At 39.6% G+C, this 20,436-nt stretch overlaps 1 protein-coding gene and 1 non-coding gene across 4 annotated transcripts in view; both read left to right on the forward strand.

The window, feature by feature from the left end:
• Nrp1 (neuropilin 1) overlaps window positions 1-20,436 on the forward strand; it is a 172,251-nt gene that overhangs the window by 66,160 nt on the left and 85,655 nt on the right. For all 3 annotated transcript variants that reach the window (XR_006148365.1, XM_042685935.1, XM_042685936.1), the window contains exons 3-6: window positions 1,167-1,348; window positions 8,542-8,769; window positions 16,368-16,523; window positions 19,269-19,435. Coding sequence is in view for 2 of the 3 variants with exons in the window: in XM_042685935.1 (XP_042541869.1) it covers window positions 1,167-1,348; window positions 8,542-8,769; window positions 16,368-16,523; window positions 19,269-19,435 (733 nt within the window). In the remaining variant the exon portion in view is untranslated. The remainder of the gene's footprint in view (window positions 1-1,166; window positions 1,349-8,541; window positions 8,770-16,367; window positions 16,524-19,268; window positions 19,436-20,436) is intronic.
• Window positions 9,727-9,833, forward strand: LOC122113332. The gene has a single exon (XR_006148415.1). It is a non-coding gene; the product is annotated as a U6 spliceosomal RNA (small nuclear RNA).

Raw genomic sequence — 20,436 nt, forward strand, 5'->3', positions numbered from 1 at the left:
AATAAACAAAGTATTCTTATTTTAGTTGGGGACAATAGTTACACAGTCACAGCCTTCTACCTTTTAAAATCAAATAGTCTCTAAGGATATCTGTTTTTCTAGTGTGATCTTTAGAGATATAAGTTATTGGTACTTTGTCTCTTCAGTGAATTATTATTTAAGCCTAAATTTGTTCATTTGTTTGCTTGTTAACCACATCATCTTAGTGATTTCACTTTCCAAAAATATGCCTCCAAAAATGATCTGGCTTGGTAGGTATAAACAAAGTTTACTTTCTATTTTTAAATAAACATTTTTTTCTGTGGCTAAATTACGTTTTATAATCTAAGAGGAGTCTGGGGCAAATAATCTGTGTTTTAACTGTGGCTACTGAGCGAGTTTTCTCTGAGAAGTCTGGAGTTTGGCAGAATTGAGTTAAAATAGTAAAGAATCTGTTTATTATTCTGTGGCCATATGTTTAGAGGGTCGAGCACAGAAATCAAAGCATTGTTCATGGAGAGGACTAGCCAAGGAGACATTCTGAATTCATAAAAGAACTTCCCAGTTTGAAAAGAATGCATAGCATTATGTATTGACACCCTACCACCACAGACAAAGGAACACAATTTAATAATAGAGAATTATACTCAGGAGATTTTTCTTTTTCTTGTTAATTGGTTACTTTAACTGACATTGTCTGCAAGTATAATGGACACCATTATTCTTAATAGTTCTGCATTGCCAGATGATGTATACAGACATGATGTAGTCCATTTTAATTATTTCATTTCACTATTTTTTTCTTTTTCATGGCAATGGTGGGTACAAAAACCACATTTTTTTTTCTTGACAGACTATACTGAATAATATGAGCTTTTAAATTACTGCAATTAAAAGGGCTTTTCTGAGCCATGTGCTGGTGACTCAAGCCTATAATCCTAGCCGTTCTAGAGTCTAAGATCTGAAGGTGGTGGTTTGAAGCCATGCAGGGCAGAAAAGTCTGTGTGACTTTTGTCTCCAACTAACCAGCAAAAAAATTGGATGTGGAGCTGTCTCAAGTGTCAGAGCACCAGCCATGAGCAAAACAGCTAAGTGAGAGGATAAGACTTTGCTTAAGCTCCAGTACTGGAACAAAGACAAAGGTATTTCTCATTAATCTCCTTTCTCCTTTCTTGTTTGTGTGCTAGGTATGACTATGTGGAAGTCATCGATGGAGAAAATGAAAACGGGCATTTATGGGGAAAGTTTTGTGGGAAGATTGCCCCTTCTCCAGTAGTATCTTCAGGGCCATTTCTTTTCATCAAATTTGTCTCTGACTATGAGACACATGGTGCAGGATTTTCCATCCGATATGAAATTTTCAAGAAAGGTAAGTGACTAACTTACAAAAGAACATGTTCCACTAAGCAGTCATTCCATGTGGTTTGATTCACAAAATATGAAGTGAGATGATGGAGGGCAATGTTTTTATCCTTCCATAAAATATTACATATTCCCATTGTAAAAATATGTAATATGCCTTCAATAAAGGAAAACTAACAATGGTATGATTGGTTCAGACTTACTTAGAAGGCAAGTTTAAAACTGAATAAAAGTAGCCTGGGGCCTGTTGCTCATGCCTGTAATCCTAGCTACTCAAGAAGCTGAGATCTGAGAATTGTGGTTCCAAGCAAGCCAGGGCAGGAAAGTCTCTGAGACTCTTATCTCCAGTTAACGTGTTTAAAAAAAGCCAGAAATTGGGCTGGAAAGGTGGCTCAGTGGTAGAGCACTTGCCTTGCAAAAAAGCCAGAAATAGAGCTGTAGCTCAAGTAATCGAGCATCAGCCTTGAGTGAAAAAGCTTAGGGACAATGCCCAAGCCCTGAGTCTAAACCATAGTACTGGCACCAAAAAAGGAAAAAAAAAAAAAAAAAACCTGAACAAAAGTATTTCAGACTCAAAACTGCAGTGTGTTGACCAGTGTTTATAAGGAAAATTCTCAAAAAAATAAACTAAAAACTTTTGAAGAGCATGTTATTATTTTCCTACTTCAGAAAACGCTCAATCTATTTTGAAAGTGGGACTTCTTTTATAAATGAAATTAATTCCTATTACCTTAGAGCTATTCTTATTCATTCTGATCCTTTTTATTTTTTTTGCAAAATCTAAAACTTAGTTCCCAGGAAATGCAAAGCTACCTACCAGCCTTATTGTGTTTATCACTATCTGGAGAAGAGGCTTTCTTCACATAATAAAATGGTTGAAGGAAACAAAACAGCTTTTGGTGGTATTGTCTTTAGGAATGAAATATCAACCACACTCGCTAATATAAGTATTTACTAATCTTCTATTATAATGGTAGGTATCTGAATGGATAAGACCTGACAATTAACAAGCACCAGTGTTGAGAGATTAAACACACGTATCATTCTTGGATTAGTCAGTTTTCATTACTGTACCAGGATACCAGGGAAAATAAATTTCAAAACAAGGAAGGCTTATTTTGGCTCACAGCTGTAGAGATTTCAATCTAAGATCTGTTGGCCCCATTATTTGGGGACCTGTAACAAAGCAGGACACTATGGCAAGGAGAAATGGGAGAAGGAAATATTCACCTCATCGCCAAGATAATAGAGAGAGAGAGAGAGAAAAGGCTGAGGTCCCATTTCTATTAATGAGTGGAAGAATCACTCACCCTCAGTAGTCCCACTGCTTAAATGTTCCATGACCTCCCCAAAGCAGCCATTTAAGGGACACTCTAGGTACAAACCAAGAAAGCAGTTTAACTTATCTCTTTCCTCATATTTGTTATATTCAACTTTTCTGTAACTGACATTTTTAAGTTGATATTAATGTGAGACAGAGACTCAGGTTTGGAACTGTCCTGAATTTAAGAGAGTACTTGTTTTAATAGAAAAAACTAGCCACGTCTTCTGGCTATTTCAGAAACCTAAGATCCCCTGGGTCAACTGTTACTGAATGATGAGGAGAGCAATTAGGAGTTTCCAAAAACAGAAACACAGCTTTAAAAACAATTAAATATTTCTGGCCTTGTCCCCCACTTTCCTCAGAAATTTATATGGGTGCACACTTAGTTTATATATGCTATTAGTGTGAACACATTTAATTTCCATAAAGTATCAGTGTAAACACCCATGGAGCAGATATATTTAGTACAAATGGTAATATACATATGCATCAGTATGAACTGATTGCTACATAGGCACAGATTTTTTTTGTTGAAAGCTGTTTGATAGTTATCACATTATAGATGCAGGTGCATGCATACACACATCTACATGTGCTTGCTTATTGACATGTGGCAATATCAAAGAGAAAGATGTCAGAAAAGGGTAAGAATAGTCATTCATTTTCAGTATTTCTCAAAGATCTGAAGACCATTGAAAGGGAAAACAAAGAATAAGATCAATCACTAGCTCATCAAGAATCTGCCATCTTCTGCTTAAATAAGCTCAACTCCTTGTATTACTGTTATTCTTACTAGTGCCGTGGTTTCCTTGGCCTGCTCTCCAACACCATCTTTCGAAGATGGACTGTTCTTCTGTTCTCTCTCTGTCTCTGTCTCTGTCTCTGTCTCTCTCTCTCTGGCCAATCCTGGGGCTTGAACTCAGGGCCTGGGCACTGTCCCATAGCTTCTGTTTGCTCAAGGCGTGCACTCGCTCTACCACTTGAGCCACAGCGCCACTTCTGGCCTTTTCTGTTTATTTAGTACTGAGAAATCGAACCCAGGGCTTCATGTATGCTAGGTAAGCACTCTACCACTAAGCCACATTCCCAACCCTGTTCTTTCTCTTTTGGACTGCCTGCATCCAATATGACTTCTAGTTCTTTTTTGTTTTCATCAAAGGTACAGTTCCCTTCTGTTCACTGCAGGTAACTCAAGTTATCATTGTCCTGGTGCTACTTAGTTCTGATGTTGTTTTTCCAATAAACATCCAACCCTGTCTTCAGAAAGCCTTGGAGGGAGGGTTAAAGGTATGGCTCAGGTGACAGAACACCAGCCAATAAAAAAAAAGCATTAGATACTAACCTGGATTCAGTTCCTGTTGGAGATCAGACCTCATCTGGTCTTTGATTGCTCTTGTCTTCCTTCAGCTCTCATATATCCACAGCCTGGCATCCTGGTGTTCAGATTAGAGTCCCAGAGACCTGACTGTGAGTTTTAATTCTGTCACTGTGGAACGCTTAGAGCCTGCTTTTTATTTGAAAAGAAATGGAGAATAGCGCCAAAGCTTGTTAAGACAATGAGACAAAATGAAAAGAACAGGGAAACCAGTGTCTGCCACTGAGGATAAACTTGGAAACAATAGACATCAGAGGGATCAAGGATAAAGCCAGGAACTCCAGCACCCAGAGCCTTGCTGTCTTCTGGGATGCCCTTGACCTCCTTGGAAAGTTGGCTCCAAACATACTCTTCTTAGCAAGTCCTCCTAATTCATCTGACTATTTTCCACACCCTGGCCCAAATTGTCCTGTGCATGTATACTGGATATAGTATGTGCAGTATTTGTGCATACAAGCATACTCGACACACATACATTCCACTTAATTTTGTAATGAAACGTTTGTTTCATTTTCCCAACTATATTGGTATCACTTGAAAATGCAAATATAAATTGCATCTTTTTTCTCACTGCACATATTATATTTATTGATAGACATGCAGGCTAAGGGTTTTTTTCCTTAAAAGTCATTTAGTGGCATTATAGAATTCATGAATCTATCTTCTTTTGATAATATAGCACTTCTTTTAGAGTGTAGCTATTTCAAGTTTCCTCTAATGAGAATTATATTAGTCATAGTTCAATGAAAGCAGGAAATTTATCTTTTATCTATTGATTTTGCAGGTTAGGAACCATTCTCGGAGAGATTTTAAGCCACTTCTAAGCCCTAAAACTGCATCTGTAGAAGAGCCTGACATTGGATCTAGGCCAGTCCCCACCTTTTTCTGCACCTCTAGTAGCCATCTTGGACCACCCTGATTCTCTTCCAAGGGGACCTCACTTCCCTTTTTTTTTTTGTCAGCCAGATGTTGAAACCTTGGATTGCTAACCTCTCAATTATTTTCATCCTCTAAAGAAATTTCTGTCAGAAACTCAAGCCTCTCTGCCTGCCATTCTGCGACCACACCACATCCCCCTGTGGTCCTTCCAGGCCTGAGGCCGGAAGAGGCTTCTCTGTGTGGGTGAGAGGTGCTATTTATTGAGACTAGGATTGGCCACCTGAGACAGATTATATGATCAAGTGTCTGCATATTTAATAGAAATTCCCGAGAGAACCTTAACTATTATTATAGTCCAACCCTATCATCATTAACAGCTGATATGGCATTTGTATAGCTACATAGGCTGTTCTTGATCTTGTGTTTCCTGCTCCCCTCTTCTTGTAGGCCCTCCTCCTCTCACCCTTGCAGCTCTCCCATTGGCCTCATGGTTGTACTTCACCTTGCTAATGATTAGCTTTCTGGAGGAAGTAATTGTTTGGCTCTGATAAAGATAACAAAATAGGAAGAAAATAAGAAAAAGAAATATTAAAACAAAATTAATGTACCCTGCAGAAAATAGGAAATGTCAGAATCTTGAATTCATAAGTGATTTATTTTGTCAAGTCTAGAACTCAATTCCCTTGTGTTATATAGTGAATCTGAGAAACAGGAAGGTTTACAAGGCCTTGAGCAACACAGTATGCTATTGTTAAAGACAGGACTGGAACCCAGCTCTCCTCTGGTTCAATTGAGTTCTTTTCTTGAACTCTTCGAATTTCCTCAGGGTTTGTCAAAATACATTAGAAAGCCAAAGACAGAGCCAGGCACTGGTGGTTCACACCTGTAATCCTAGCTACTCAGGAGGCTGAGATCTGAGGGTTTCAGTTCCAAGACAGCACAGGCAGGAAAGTGAGACACTTATCTCCAAATTAACCACCAGAAAACCAGAAGTGGAGCTGTGGCTTAAAGTGGTAGAGCACTAGCCTTAAGCAAAAAGCTCATGGACAACACCCAGGCTCTGAGTTCAAAGCCCCACAACTAGGTGGGGGTTAGGGTGGATAGACACAGCTTCTGGAAAGGGCACAAAACAAACACTGAAATACATTCCATTTTCAAAATGTGCCATTAATTCCTATCATTCCTTTTGTCTCTCATTTAAACTTAATCTTACATGGAAAAAATTATATCTAATTTTTAGGTTTTGGGGTTCTTATGGCAGTATTGGTTTTCAACTCAGTCTCACACTTGCTAGGTGGGCACAGTCCCACTTTAGCCAGGCTTCCAGCATTCTTTTTGTTTTATTATTTTTCAGATACAGTTTCACTTTGCCCTTGCTGGTCTGGACAGTAGTCCTTCTGATCTCTTACCCCTGAGTAGATGGGATTATAGGCATAAGAAACCACACCTAGCCACAAGTTTTTCCTTTTAAAAAGATACTGTTAGCTCTTAATTTTGCCTTATTAGACCTTACACAGAACACCGGTGAACAGGTTTAAAGTGTCCAAGATGTCTGTCTCTATATATTGGCAATAAAATTCTAGAAGGTCCTCAATATCCTGTTATACAATGTGTGTGTATATATACATAGAGAAAAAAAGAAAGTAGATACATATGTGCATATATGCATATATACATGCAGATATGTTCTTTGTGAATTCATGATTATTCAAACTTTCATAGTTACTATCATCAAAAAAGCCCCTAGAGTAACTTAGAAATTGATTTAAAGAGCTGGTGGTGTGTGGCTCAAGTGATAGAGAGATTTAAGACCTTTAGCTAGAACTGATATTATAAAATGGAATGTGTTGACAATGTGTGTGTGTGTGTGTGTGTGTGTGTGTGTGTGTGTGTGTGCGTGCGTGCGCGCATGCTGGTCTTGGGGCTTGGACTCAGGCATTGTCCCTGAGTTTTTCTGCTCTACCACTTAAGCCACAGTTCCACTTCCAGCTTTCTTTTTTCTTTTTTCTTTTAGTGGTTAATTTGAGATAATAGTCTCATGTACCTTCCTTCCTGGGCTGGCTTTGAACTGCTATCCTCAGATCTCAGCCTTCTGAGTAGCTAGGATTACCAGCATGAGCCACTGGTGCCCAGCCTGACAACTTTATTTATTCAAAATTAAACAAAAGAGCATTTAAAGCCATCATGGTGACACAGGGAGCCTCATCCCAGAAGGCTTGGAAGTATTCTAACAAGTCATACCTCTGCTGGCCAGGTTTTCTCTGCCTAATCAGTTCTCTTCTTCTGCACCCTTGGGCCATGGACATCTAACTGTGCTCAAGGAGAAAGCAATTCATTTCTGTTTATAGAGACTGTAAAGGCACCAATGTGAAGGTGCAGCTTACTGACCTGAGCCACTAACACTAGGGACCTGCCACTTATATTTTATTTGCATGGATTCCTAACACTCAACCCTAGTTGCTGGCACTACAGGAGGGTGTTCAATGAAAGATACTCTTTCAACATATAGTCTCATTCCGGTGACTATTCACGAGGTTGGTAGACCCATCACTTCAGCCTGCTGGCCCCAGTGAGACAGATGTACAGAGGAAGAATTATTGACTTGAACATATCTACATTTGACCCTAAGGTTCAAAGGGGTCAGGTCATCTCTTATCCAGAGATCCTTACATAATGAGCAACCAGACAATATGTTCTGGAGACTGATGGCTTTTCAGTTGTGTAATAAATACTGTTTTGTTTGTCCTTGGGCCCCGTGGCTGAAATCATGGTCATTTGGGCAGTTGTAAGGTCAGCTCCAAATCTACACACAAATGCTCCTGATCCTTGGTGACATCTTGACAACCCTCAGCCATCATTAAAATTGCCTGCCATAAATCTATCCATTTACACACACACATCCATGAACAAGCAGTTTTAGGGTGATGTTAGTACTATTGTTGGCACTTTGGGGAAAGTTAAGATGTCGATGTTGATATTAGGTGACTCCTAGCTCCACAACCTGTAACCACAGTTTATCGCACCCTCCCTGACAGCCCCATGTTGCCGCACACCTGTGTCAACACCACTCACAATGAGTCACCCACCAGGGTACATGTACGAATTACTTTTCGCATTCAGTCTGTCAAAGAGGCATAGGTCACATCTGGCCAAGTTACTGAGTCACTGTTGGAGGAATCTGAAACCCCAGCTCCCTCTGCTGAATTCTCTCCCTCCCTTTGTAAATGTTCTGTTTCACCAATAAAGCGCTGTCAGCCTCAAGATTTAAAGATTTAAGCTTGAAGGAACTATAATTATTTCTCTAGGGCTCTGTCGAGATTTCTGCAGCTTATTCATTCATTGTTCCCACATGATTTGATATTTGTCATCCCCACCCCCCTCCCTCCGGCAACAGTAGAAGTCTTTAAATGGCTCTACACAAATGGAAAGCTAAGGTGAACACAATAAATCAGAATTGGACTCTTACTGTACCAATCGCTAATACGAAAGGCTGGGTAATGACTGATTAGGACAGTGGTTATCATGGTGGAATTTTATTAGAGAAATGGTTCTGTCTGCCCAAAGTGTTTCTAGGTGAGGTTTTAGGATGCTCACTCAGTGCTATTTTCTCTTCTATCTATAGGTCCTGAGTGTTCTCAGAACTATACTGCACCCAGTGGGGTGATAAAGTCCCCCGGATTCCCCGAAAAATATCCCAACAGCCTCGAATGCACTTATATCATCTTTGCGCCAAAGATGTCTGAAATTGTCCTGGAATTTGAAAGCTTTGACTTGGAACTGGACCCCAATCCTCCAGGCGGCATGTTCTGTCGCTATGATCGCCTGGAAATCTGGGATGGATTCCCTGAAGGTAAGAGCTAAGAAATCAGGAAACATACCCCCCTCCAAAAGGGAGGAACCTGAGGGAAGGGCACCAAAATTCCTTTTACAAGTGCCAGGCACCTTTAAAAAAAGAAAGGAAGAAGGAAGGAAGGAAGGAAAGAAAGAAAGAAAGAGAAAGGAAGGAAGGAAGGAAGGCAGAAAGGAAGGCAGGAAGGAAGGAAGGAAGGAAGGAAGGCAGGAAGGAAGGCAGGAAGGAAGGCAGGAAGGAAGGCAGGAAGGAAGGAAGGAAGGAAGGAAGGAAGGAAGGAAGGAAGGAAGGAAGGAAGGAAGGAAGGAAGGAAAAGGATAGCACAAAATGACAAGGTTAAAAGCAAAAGGACAACTCAGAGTGGAAGCATGATGAAATATTTGAGCTCAGAGAGACCTTAATAATTATCTATTCCATTCCCCTCATTTTGTAGATAAGGAAGCTTGGCCCTGAAAGATTATACAAGGTCTTCAACTATTACTGTGATAGAATTGGAACCAACACATACTTTTCTGGACTCAATTATTTTGCTCCTTTCTCTGACCTGCCTACTTGCCATTAATTCTTAGACTGTCAGAAATGAATCTTCAGAGAGTACTTACATCAAACCCCTCAGTTGACAAACGTACAGACTAAGGAGTAGAGGGGTTAAGTACTTTGTAATTATTTTCAGAAATTTAGGGAAAGAATAACATTGTGTTTGGGTATTCCTAATTTATGCAGAATCCCTGCTGGCTCTCAAGGAGATTTTCATGTTTGGCAGGTTGAGTTCTCTTCAACACATCATTTATATTCATTGTTCCTATTATCAAAATAAGTCCATACATCTGAAAACATCTAATAGCAACTGTCTTGGCCACTTGGTAAGCAAAATAATCAGACAGATGCCCTTTTGGCATTTACATTGGCCAAAAGGATTAGAAAACAAATTATACATGTTACAAATACACCAATTCTGTGCTCATTTTGGCAGCATATATACTAAAATTGGAATGATACAGAAATGATTAGCATAACCCCTGCTCAAGGATGACACACAAATCTGTGAAGCATTGCACATTAAAAAATAAATAAACCAGTTCTATGTCCAGAATGTTAGAAGGCAGTAAATCATTTTTAATGGGAGGAAGGAAGGATAGAGGGACAGAGGATGGAGGGAAGGAGGAAGAACATAGCAACGTAAAGAAAATTTAAGTTAGCTGTCAGGCACCTGTGGCTCATACCTATAACCTCAGGTACTCAGGAGGTTGAAATCTGAAGGTTGAGGTTGGAAGCCAGCCCAAACAGCAAAGTCTGTGAGATTCTTACCTCTAATTAACTACCAGAAAGCTGGAAATGGGTCTAAGTTGTAGAATGTTAGTCTTGAGCACAAAAGCTCAGGGACAGTGCCCAGGCCTTGAGTTCAAATCCTAGCACCTCAAAAAAGAATTTAAGGGAGAAGTTTGCACTAGTGGCTCACTAGTTTGCACTACTGGCTATACAGGAGGCTGAGATCTGAAGATTATGGTTCAAACTCAGCTGAAAAAAATCCATACTTTCAGTTGACCAGCAAAGAGCTGGAAATAGAGTTGTGTGGTATGGCTCCAGTACTGAGCAGAAAAACCCAGTGAGAGCCGAAAGCCCTGAGTTCAAGCCCCAGTACTGGTGGGGAAAAAGTTAGCAAAGAGGAATTATCAGTTAATATTTTATGTAGGGCAGCATGTTAAGCCATATTAAAAAGTGATATTTGACCCAAATATCAGATATCAAAGGCTGTGGATGAAATAGCCTTGTAAACACCTAAATGAAAGTTTCCATTCAATCCTAGTGGGTTAGAAGGTGAATGACAAAAAGTACATACCCAAATTCTGAGCAGGAGGTAATGTCAAATAATTTATTGCAGTTGTATTGCTCATCTTGTGTTTAGTCTAGTTTAATACTATTTCTTTAGAGAACACACACTGCACCAATCTTAAAAGGACAATCTAGAAGTTCTTCGTGGTCATGCTGTTACAGATGTATAACCAACTACAAAACAGAGTCAGGTATTTGTAAGTCAGAGGAAAGAATATTCGAGTAAATAACAAAGGAAGAACAAATAGAAGGCAAAAGCTATTGCCTTAGTCTTTGAAATCATAATTATCAGTAAACAGTATTGAAGAGAAACAGCTTTTAGAGAAAGTTGGTGTTTCTCTTTGGTGTGAGTGGGTAAGTTAACATGAGTTTAATGCCTTCCTTTCCTCTTTTACCATGGAAATAGCATTGTGATGATCTTATTGAAACTCCTTCATTAAGTAATGAGATTTGCCCAAACACAGTGCTGATTGATTTCCAAGTATTCAGTCTGATAATTAGGAAAACAGTATTACAATGTTGTTGTAATAATAGTTGGAACATTTAATAATGGGTTTATTTGTTCACAATCCAAATTTGCAGGCTTCCTTCCTAGAACTTTCATTTAAATTGGCATCTGAAGAGGAGGTCCAATCAACCAACTTATTTAGAATACTTTTAGAAAGAAGCACATTGTTATTAGTGTCAAGGGTTTTTCAAAGTAGTTATTTTCTGGCTCTAGAAAATCACTGTGTTGAGGCAAAGCACAATTAACGACAGAACTTAGCAGTTTGCAATTCACCCATGCATTAAACTGTGATGGCTTTGACCTATTCCCAGAGAACACTGCATTTGGAATATGAAAAAGTATTGGTGTGTTTGTTATTGTTTACCTGGCCTTCACCAGCTTAAAAACTCTTCTTCTTTTTAAAATTTTTTTTTTTAATTTTGTGTACTGATACTGGGGCTTGAACTCAGGGCCTGCATGCTGTCCCTTGATTTTATTTTTCTCAAAGCTGTGCTCTGCCACGTTAGCCACAGCTCCACTTACCAACTTTCTGGTGGCTAATCGGTGATAAGAGTCTAATGGGTTGATTATCCTGTTCAGATGGGCTTTGAACCGCAATGTTCAGATCTTGGTATGCTGAATAGCTAGGCAACTCTCTGCTTTTTAGTCATATGAGAGAGACTCTGTCCTTGTGGAATTGTTTTTGTCAGTGGCACCAGAAATACTTTGTCATAATAGTTCAATACATACAGTTCCTCTGCCATGAAATTAATCTTTGACATTTTTCCCCCAAACAACAACCAGAAGGTGCTGAAAGGCTTTTAATGATCAAGCGATTTTTATGTCACATTTTATCATAAACATTGAGTTCAGTGACTGAGTAACTGAAAGCTATCCATTGATTCAAATTGACTCTGAAGACAAGCAGTTTCCCCCAGACGTGGAATTCCAGGCACACATGTTGATAAAGCACACATCTCCAAAGGCCACTCTCTCTGAAGTGTTAAGGATTCCCAGGCTGCAGTTCTGAAAGAATTGATGGAGGTTTCTATGTGGTGTGAGAGCACTGAGCGTGCTGCCCGCAGGGGTGCTGAGGGAACCCCTTTTCTCCCAGAATGCTTGGAAAGGACAAGAACCTCACTTCACACTCCAGAAACGATTAATGATCTCAAAGAACAACTTTTGTGACAACTAGAATGGGTGTTGTTTCTATTAATCCATTACTAATTTATTTCTTTTACTAGGGTTTAAGCTCAGAGCCTCAAGATGCTCAGAGGTGCTCTAATACTTAAACCACTGCTTGGTTGCTTTTATGTTTGGCTGTTTTTCAAACATAGACCACCCTCAGACTATGATACTCCTACCTCTGTTCCCAAATAGAGGGACATATAGGCATGTTCAATCTTTCCTGATTTGTTAGTTGAAATGGATTCTAACCAACTTTTTTTTTCCAGGATTGGCCTTAAACTTGGATCCTCACAATCTCTGTCCTGGTCACCACACTGTAGCTGAAACTATAGGCATGATCCACTGTACCCCGCTTAGATTTCCTTTTTTTTTATTCATAAGACTTCATTTTACAAGTCAATTGTTGCATATATATACATACATATGTGTGTGTGTGTGTGTATATATATATATATATATATATATATATATATATGTATATATATGAAATGGTAGTAAACGACCAAATTGCCTTGATTCTAAGGTAGGGCTATAATTATTGGAGAGACCACTATTTCTATTGCAGAAATATCTAAAAGAAAGAAATTGAAAAGCAGCACGAGAGCAGCCAAATACTCTATTACCTTCATACTCCACAAGATGCAATTGCTACATACATTCCTACTCTTCCTCCTCTCCCTCGGCACATCTTGCTTGCTTAAAATCTTTGTAATTCGATTTTTGTGTTATACATCTGGTATCTGTGACAATTTTCATTCATCTCATGGCCTTTGAATATACAACAACAGAAAAGGGAAATCCAATAACTGTATTCATGTAAATACACAAATGAGCACACACAGAAGACGGATAAGAGCACTTCATCCACTCCGGTTCAGATCAATATTGCATTAGCTTGCAAGGCTAAGGTCTCCCTGTTGTTCGAGAAAATTCAATACTTCTTTGTATTATCGTTGCAAAGGCCTTATGCTCTCATGTCTCAAGGGCTCCTAAAGAAGCACGCTTGCTGCTGTCTGGGGGCAACGTTCCAAAGGACAGAAGGCAGGCGTACCCTGCATGCCTTAAACATTATAAACGAGTGAGTCATGGAGACTCTCTAAGTTATGAGTCTGCATTAGACAAGTTCTCTTCTGTTTCCTCTTTCAAAGAGGTTTCCCCATTTACCCTCCCCAAAGGAACTGGGTAATAGGAGAGGGGGAAGAGAGGCCACTAGAGCACCTACAGCGTGCTTCCAGCTTTCCTTTCCAGTAGAGAATAGGGGAAGGTCGGTGACTGCAATGATCACAGAACGACCCCAAGAATACCGGCTGTTAAAAGTCTGCCCACAAATGAAGGAAAAAGATTAGGAAAGCACAGAAACGGAATTTAAATGAGGGGAAGATGTGAGGGAGAATGAACAGACTGTACCGTGCCCATTTATAATTGCAGACCCGGAGTGGGACTCTTACTGAGGAAGGGAAAAACTTGAGTCTTTGGCTAGTACATATGGCATGGGCAACCTCGGGCTTCATAGAAGGAAGAAAAAGAAGTGTTGAATTAGGTTCATATCCAGAATGAAGACTATCTGGCAAAGGATCAGCCCTTATAGAAGAATTTGAGGCTAAGATTGAGATAAACAAAAGCAGAACCCGTTAGAGGGTCATCCTCTGAGATGCTTTCTTCTGAGGAGCCTAATTTAATAAAATTCTTCTCCCCAAATTCAAGCTTTTGACCAGTTCAATGTGACTCTAAGGAATCTGTATTCTTCTCCTCACTTGGACATTTCCCATATTTTTTTCCTTTCTTTCTTTCTTTCTTTCTTTCTTTCTTTCTTTCTTTTTTCTTTCTTTCTTTCTTTCTTTCTTTCTTTCTTTCTTTCTCTTTCTTTCTTTCTTTCTTTCTTTCTTTCTTTCTTTCTATCAATCTTTATTTCGTTTGTTCTTTCTTTCTCTTTCTTTTTTCTTTCTTTCTCTCTTCCTTCCTCCCTTCCTTTTCCCTCCCTTTCCCTCCCTTTTCCTCCCCCCGTCTCTCTTTACCTCTTTTGCTGCCAGTACTAAGGCTTTTGAACTTAGGGTTTGGGTGCTATCCTTTAGCTTTTTTACTCAAGGCTAGCACTCTACCACTTGAGCCATAGCTTTACTCTCAGCTTTTGCTGGTTAATTGGAGATAAGAGGCTAACAAACCATTTTACCTGGGCTGGCCTCAAATCTTGACCCTCAAATCTCAGCCACTTGAGAAGCTAGGATAACATATGTGAGTCTCTGTGTCTGGCATGTTTTCTTCATGATAAAGCAGTTTACATGAATGCATACAGTTTCTAGAAAATAAGGAATTGTGGTTTCAAGGAAAGTTTTTTTATTTGGTCAGATCAGTCACTTTGAATGCATCAAGAAACTTCTTATTTTGATACTTCAGGTGCTTAAAGTAATCCTTGCACAGACTCAAAGATATGAACCACTTTGGCTTAATTCAGTTATTGGTTTATTTGTTTTTTTGGTGGCTGGGGGCTCGAACTCTGGGCCTGGGCACTGTACCTCAGCTCTTCAGTTCAAGGCAAGCACTCTACCATGAGAACCACAGTGCTACTTACAGTTTTTTGGTAATTAATTGGAGATAAGATTCACGGACTTTCCTGCCTGGAATGGCTTTGAACTGTGATCCTCAGATCTCAGCCTCCTGAAGAGCTAGGATTACAGGCCTAAGCCACCAGCACCCGGCTAGTTATTTGTTTTAAGAGGACTAGCCCAAATGAAAATCTGTTATCCATTGGTATTTGGGGCTTTCGGAAGATTGGTTACAGTGAGGTTGATATTTGCAATGACATGTAAACCATTCTCTAGCAGTCATCAACTGCCTTCTGCTCCCACAATGCATTCACAGGCCTGTGCCCTTGTCCCTGTGGCCCATTGAAGGCCTGTCCCCTCAGTGAAAATGCTTTCAGTGAGGACACAATACCTCTTTAAATAAAGCAATCATCCTCAGTGTTCTTAAATATTCTTAATTCCATAACATAGGATTATGGATTTCAAGGATAGGGAAAGAGTCCATACTAAATTGTCCAAACCATCTGGTATGGTTTTATCACAAGGGCAATGAAAAAAACCAGAAGAAGGTATGTTTGTTTGCCTTGAATCTAGACAGGGAAAGATTCTTTATATGCATTAGGCTATAGCCTGGTTCTTTGGGAATTTCTCAGGGACTCATTGTCAAGTTTGCCTAAGGTACTTCAACAAACTAATAGCCTCTTGTAGGGGAATGGCAATCTGACTTTAATGCAAATATATCAGTGTTCCAAACCATTCATTCCCTTAAGGATTAGTTTCACCTGGTACTCCCTATTCTGTGGTGGCTTTAGGCCATTGCTTGGTTGCTAGGCACAAACAAAACAATGGAGAGAAAAATGCACTTTGCAATCATTTTGATGAGAACTTCTTAGTATCTATAAGACCTTGGCATCTGTAGCCACTACATGTTTTAGTTGGTACAATGATCCATTCGTTTCTGACAGTCACTATTAGGATGTGATACCTTGTTCTTTGCTCCAAATGGTGACGAGGATCACTTTTAGAATCAAGGCTCAAGGTAAGAAGAGGTAAGAACTGGACTTGTGCAGCCTTGGAGTAGAGCCATTTGTTGTCTCTCTCTACTTCCCTGGGGCCCAGGATCCCTTCTGTGGGCAGGAGAGATAAGCGCAGTGACCCTGAGAGAACTCCGTGACACAGCCTGGGCTAGGTTCTTTCAGTGTATCTCTGTTTTTGCTATGTGGCCTGGAGATGGATGCCAGGGCGCCTGCCACTTGACAGCCCCAATCTCATTCTCTGCAATTGAAGCGAGCATTTCGATTCTGTTCCTGAAAACAATTTTGCTCACTGGGGAACTTGGTTATGCCTGTTACTGCCCTTCTGAGTACACTTTAAAATCCCCTCCACAAACTCCATCCAATATGTTCGTTGCAAACCAATTAACTAGGGAAGACTTGCTTTGGGTTAGAATAGACTTCTGGGTTCTGCTGAGGCCCCTGATTCTTTCTTTTGCATCTGCTGTAGGAAAAGAAAAAGATATATTGACATCTCTGGTGGTTATTGGTCTTGTTTTGTTTTTGCCTCCTCAGTTGGTCCTCATATTGGACGTTACTGTGGACAGAAAACGCCAGGCCGGATCCGTTCCTCATCGGGCATTCTATCCATGGTTTTCTATACTGACAGTGCAATAGCAAAAGAAGGTTTTTCAGCAAACTACAGTGTCTTGCAGAGCAGCATCTCAGAAGGTCAGTATTTATTCATCTTGCAAAGCCCTGTGGTAAACACTGCCTGTTATTCTTCCTCATGCACCTGCGGCCACATGAAACTCTGAAAAACTGTTTTTGTGTGTGTCCACTGTTGGTTTTTCTCTTTTGAAATGTTTTTCATGAATATCAATAGGAAAGCCTAACTGGGGTGCTTTCTTCATAACATCGAGCATAAGCCTTCAAACTCATGGAAGTGGAAAATGACAAAACAGTAGTTGGAAACAATATAGCTTGACCAGGCTGCCTCCATGACACCTGTGGGCTGAGAATCACAAAACAGGCTTTCATCATGGATGGGAGGAGCCAAGCTGAGCTGGCTGGAAAGGAGAGAGTCACCTGGGGGGTGGGGGGGGGTGCAGTGTGCAGTAGTTTAGTTGTGGAAAACCCCAAGGGAGGTTATTATCTCTTTCTTCCATGTTTAAATAAAAGTGAATAGCCCTATATAAGAGATTTTATTGCTATGTACTTATCTACCTCTCTGTTGGCTGGTAGGACTAGAGTTTGAACTTAGTCTCATGCTTGCTAGGTAGGCACTCACTTGAACCATACCTCTAACCCTTTTTACTTCTAGCTATTATTATTTTGCCAGGCCTAGGGCTTGAACTCAGGGCCTGGGCACTGTCCCTGAGCTTCTTTTGCTCAAGGCTAGCACTCTATCACTTGAGCCACAGTGACATTCAGGCCTTTTCACTTTATGTACTACCGAGGAATCGGTAGTACATGAATGCTAGGCAAGCACTCTACCATTGAGCCACATTCCCAGTCCCTTGAATTGTTTTGGTTTTTTGTTTTGTTTTGTTTTGTTGTTGTTGTTTTGTCGGTCATAGGGCTTGAACTCTGGGCCTGGGCACGGCCCCTGAGCTCTTCAGTTCAAAGCAAGCACTCTACCACTTGAGCCACAGCACCACTTATAGTTTTCTGGTGGTTAACTGGAGATAAGTGTCTCCTGGACTTTCCTGTCCTAGTTGGCTTTGAACCGCAATCCTCAAATCTCAGCCCCCCTGAGTAGCTAGGATTGCAGGCATGAGCCTCCAGTGCCAGGCTTGATTTATTTTTTAAATACGGGCTCATATTCCCTCAGAGCCAGGCTATCCTAAAAGGTGATTCTCCTATCTCTACCTCCCAAGTATCCAGGATTACCATCATGAGCATCTAGGATTACCATTGTGAGCTACTACACTCAGCTCTAAGTTTAATTTTTTGTTAAAATCTTTCGGTCAAAGAAAGAAATATATGTTGCTATCCTATTAAAATGCTGACTATACCATTCCCTCTCAAAGTTTATGAGGCTTCTAGTCTTAGAAGGGTTAGAGGAAAAAAAAACTAAAAGAACAAAGACTATGATATGTGCTTCATCAGTTCTAGCTGATGGATTGCAAATTCCTTAGTGAGAAGACACAGGAGAGTTGAGAACTAACTAACCTAGAAAGGTGTCTTTGTAGGTTAGCATCTTTTCACCCTGTCTCACTGGAAAATAAAAAGGCCCATCAAATTTCTGTCTCTCACTTGTTCTAATTTATGTGACCAATTAAATTATGTATTTTTGCTCCAATAAATAAGGTTCAGACTACAAATAACAAACCTAAAGCTTAGTGTCTGAAGCCAGTGAAGGAAAATCTTTTGAATCATAAACCCTTATCTCTTAGGATAGAAAATTAAGAAAAAGTGGAATTTTTATTTTACTTTTGTATTTTATGTCAGTTTTTATTTTAGTTGAGTAGGTTACGCAGCTTTCTTTTACAGATAATCAGGTTATAAACAGAAAAGGTTTATTTTGGCTCACATTTTTGGAGAATCCACTCCAATGATCAATTGGCCCCTCTGAAGTAAAACCATTAATTTCATGTTAGGAATTGGAAGAGAAACGAAGAAAGAGACTAAGGTCCCCAATCCACTTACAGGGACCTGTAAACCTCTACCAGGCCCCACTTCTTAAAGCTCTATCCCTCAATAGTGCAGCTCTAGGGTAGACACTTGTAATACATGAACCTTTGGGGAACACTAAAGATCCAAACTGTGGCATTGAGATTTTTCCATTTAATCCTGAAATGTTTTCTTAATTTGGGGATAACATTTCCTTAAATCTGACTATTATAATCAGACTGAGTAGGCCAGCCCAGAGAAAATGAAAGTTTTCATGAAACATGGTCATTGTTGTGTGTAATATGGGAAAACTGTGATGCTCTGTTGGACTGCAGTTTAGCCCTAATGAGTACGTTCGTGTTTCAATAAACTAAATTAAGGATGGTAATAATCATGAGCAGTCCAGGGATATGTAGCCTGAGGACAAAAGGTACCAATTATAAATATTTTAAAAAGCTAAAAATCAAATGTCCACTGAATATGACATAGACTCTTCCAGTTTTATGAAAGAGAAATAATATTAAAATTATATCATATCCAATTTTGTGTATATATCCATATGACACACACAACTTTGGAAATAAATCAGAATTTCCACCATTTCCTAATGAATTCAGATACTATTTTTGTCAATCTAAGCCCACTTGGGGGAAAATTAGCATACTGTGCTGATATTCATAGTGTTTTATTTTCAAATAATACCCCCAATGCAAATATCAGTGCTACATCCCATTCAGTATGCTGTTGAATCTTTTAGGAGACTTCAAGTGGATGAACTCTTGTTTGCTAGATTTAAATGAAAACTAAATCTGTAGTCCTCTAGTGTTTTTGATGACTTTGGACCACATTTTTTCCCTGCAGATTTCAAATGTATGGAAGCTCTAGGCATGGAATCTGGAGAGATTGATTCCGACCAAATCACAGCTTCGTCTCAGTATAGCACCAACTGGTCTGCTGAGCGTTCCCGACTGAATTATCCTGAGAATGGGTGGACTCCTGGGGAAGACTCCTACAGAGAGTGGATACAGGTATGTCACAGAAGACTTGCCCCAGCTAGGAATGAAGGAGATTTGGGTCATGTAAAAAGGCTATAGAATGGTGTCATGAAAAATGCCATCAGAGGAGACAAGAAAGAAATGGGCATCAAGTATAATCCTTGCAAGTGACCATTAAACCACTTCCTTGCAGGGAAGAGAAGGCTCAGATAACTTCCTAAAACCCCCTTTTTCAGATCCTTATACAGTAAGCTTGCCTAATTGGTAGATTTATTGTAGGCACTTTTGACCAAGTACAGTAAATAAATAAATAAGTAAATAGAATTCATGAGCCCAATTTTAAATTCTCACACATGCATCATTTAGCTTTCTCCTTTAGTGCTGCATTATTGTCAGTTGAGTTTAAATCTTTGTATGATCTACTGAGTGTTTCCATGTCCTGAATTTTGTGGAAATCTGCCTCCTAGAAAACAAGTGATACCCACAAAGCAAGGTAAATTTATGGTGATATTCCCAAGCACAAAATGGACATATAATGTGCATAACTTATGGAAATAATGGAAATTTCAGATTTGCCAAAAGGCTATATGCCTTTAGCATAAGTTGGGTGACATGATGAGAACAAGAATCAATCATCCTCAGTATTTAAGATGAAGCTAAGATAAGATGTAATTTTTAGTAAGAAATAATAATGTATACTAGAAGCTGGGCTCACACCTAACTATTTAGGAGGCTGAGATCTGAGGATTGCAGTTCAAAGCCAGCCTAGGCAGGAAAGTCTGTGACTTTTATCACTAATAAACTACTCAAAAAAAAGTGAGAAGTAGCACTGTGGCCAACTGGTAGAGCCCTCATCTTGAGCAAAAAGAAGTTCAGGGACAGTGTCCAGGTCCAGTGTGTAAGCCCCAGGATTGCCAAAAACAGAAAAAGCACTAAAACCCAAGTAAAGATGACTCACTTCCATGACAACTAAAAGATCTAATATTTTTTTCCTCCAGCAACTGTGTATTTTTTACACCTAGGACTCTTATTTC

This window comes from Dipodomys spectabilis, unplaced genomic scaffold (assembly GCF_019054845.1).
Source record: "Dipodomys spectabilis isolate Male_0828 unplaced genomic scaffold, ASM1905484v1 ptg000096l, whole genome shotgun sequence".
Lineage (NCBI taxonomy): Eukaryota > Metazoa > Chordata > Mammalia > Rodentia > Heteromyidae > Dipodomys > Dipodomys spectabilis.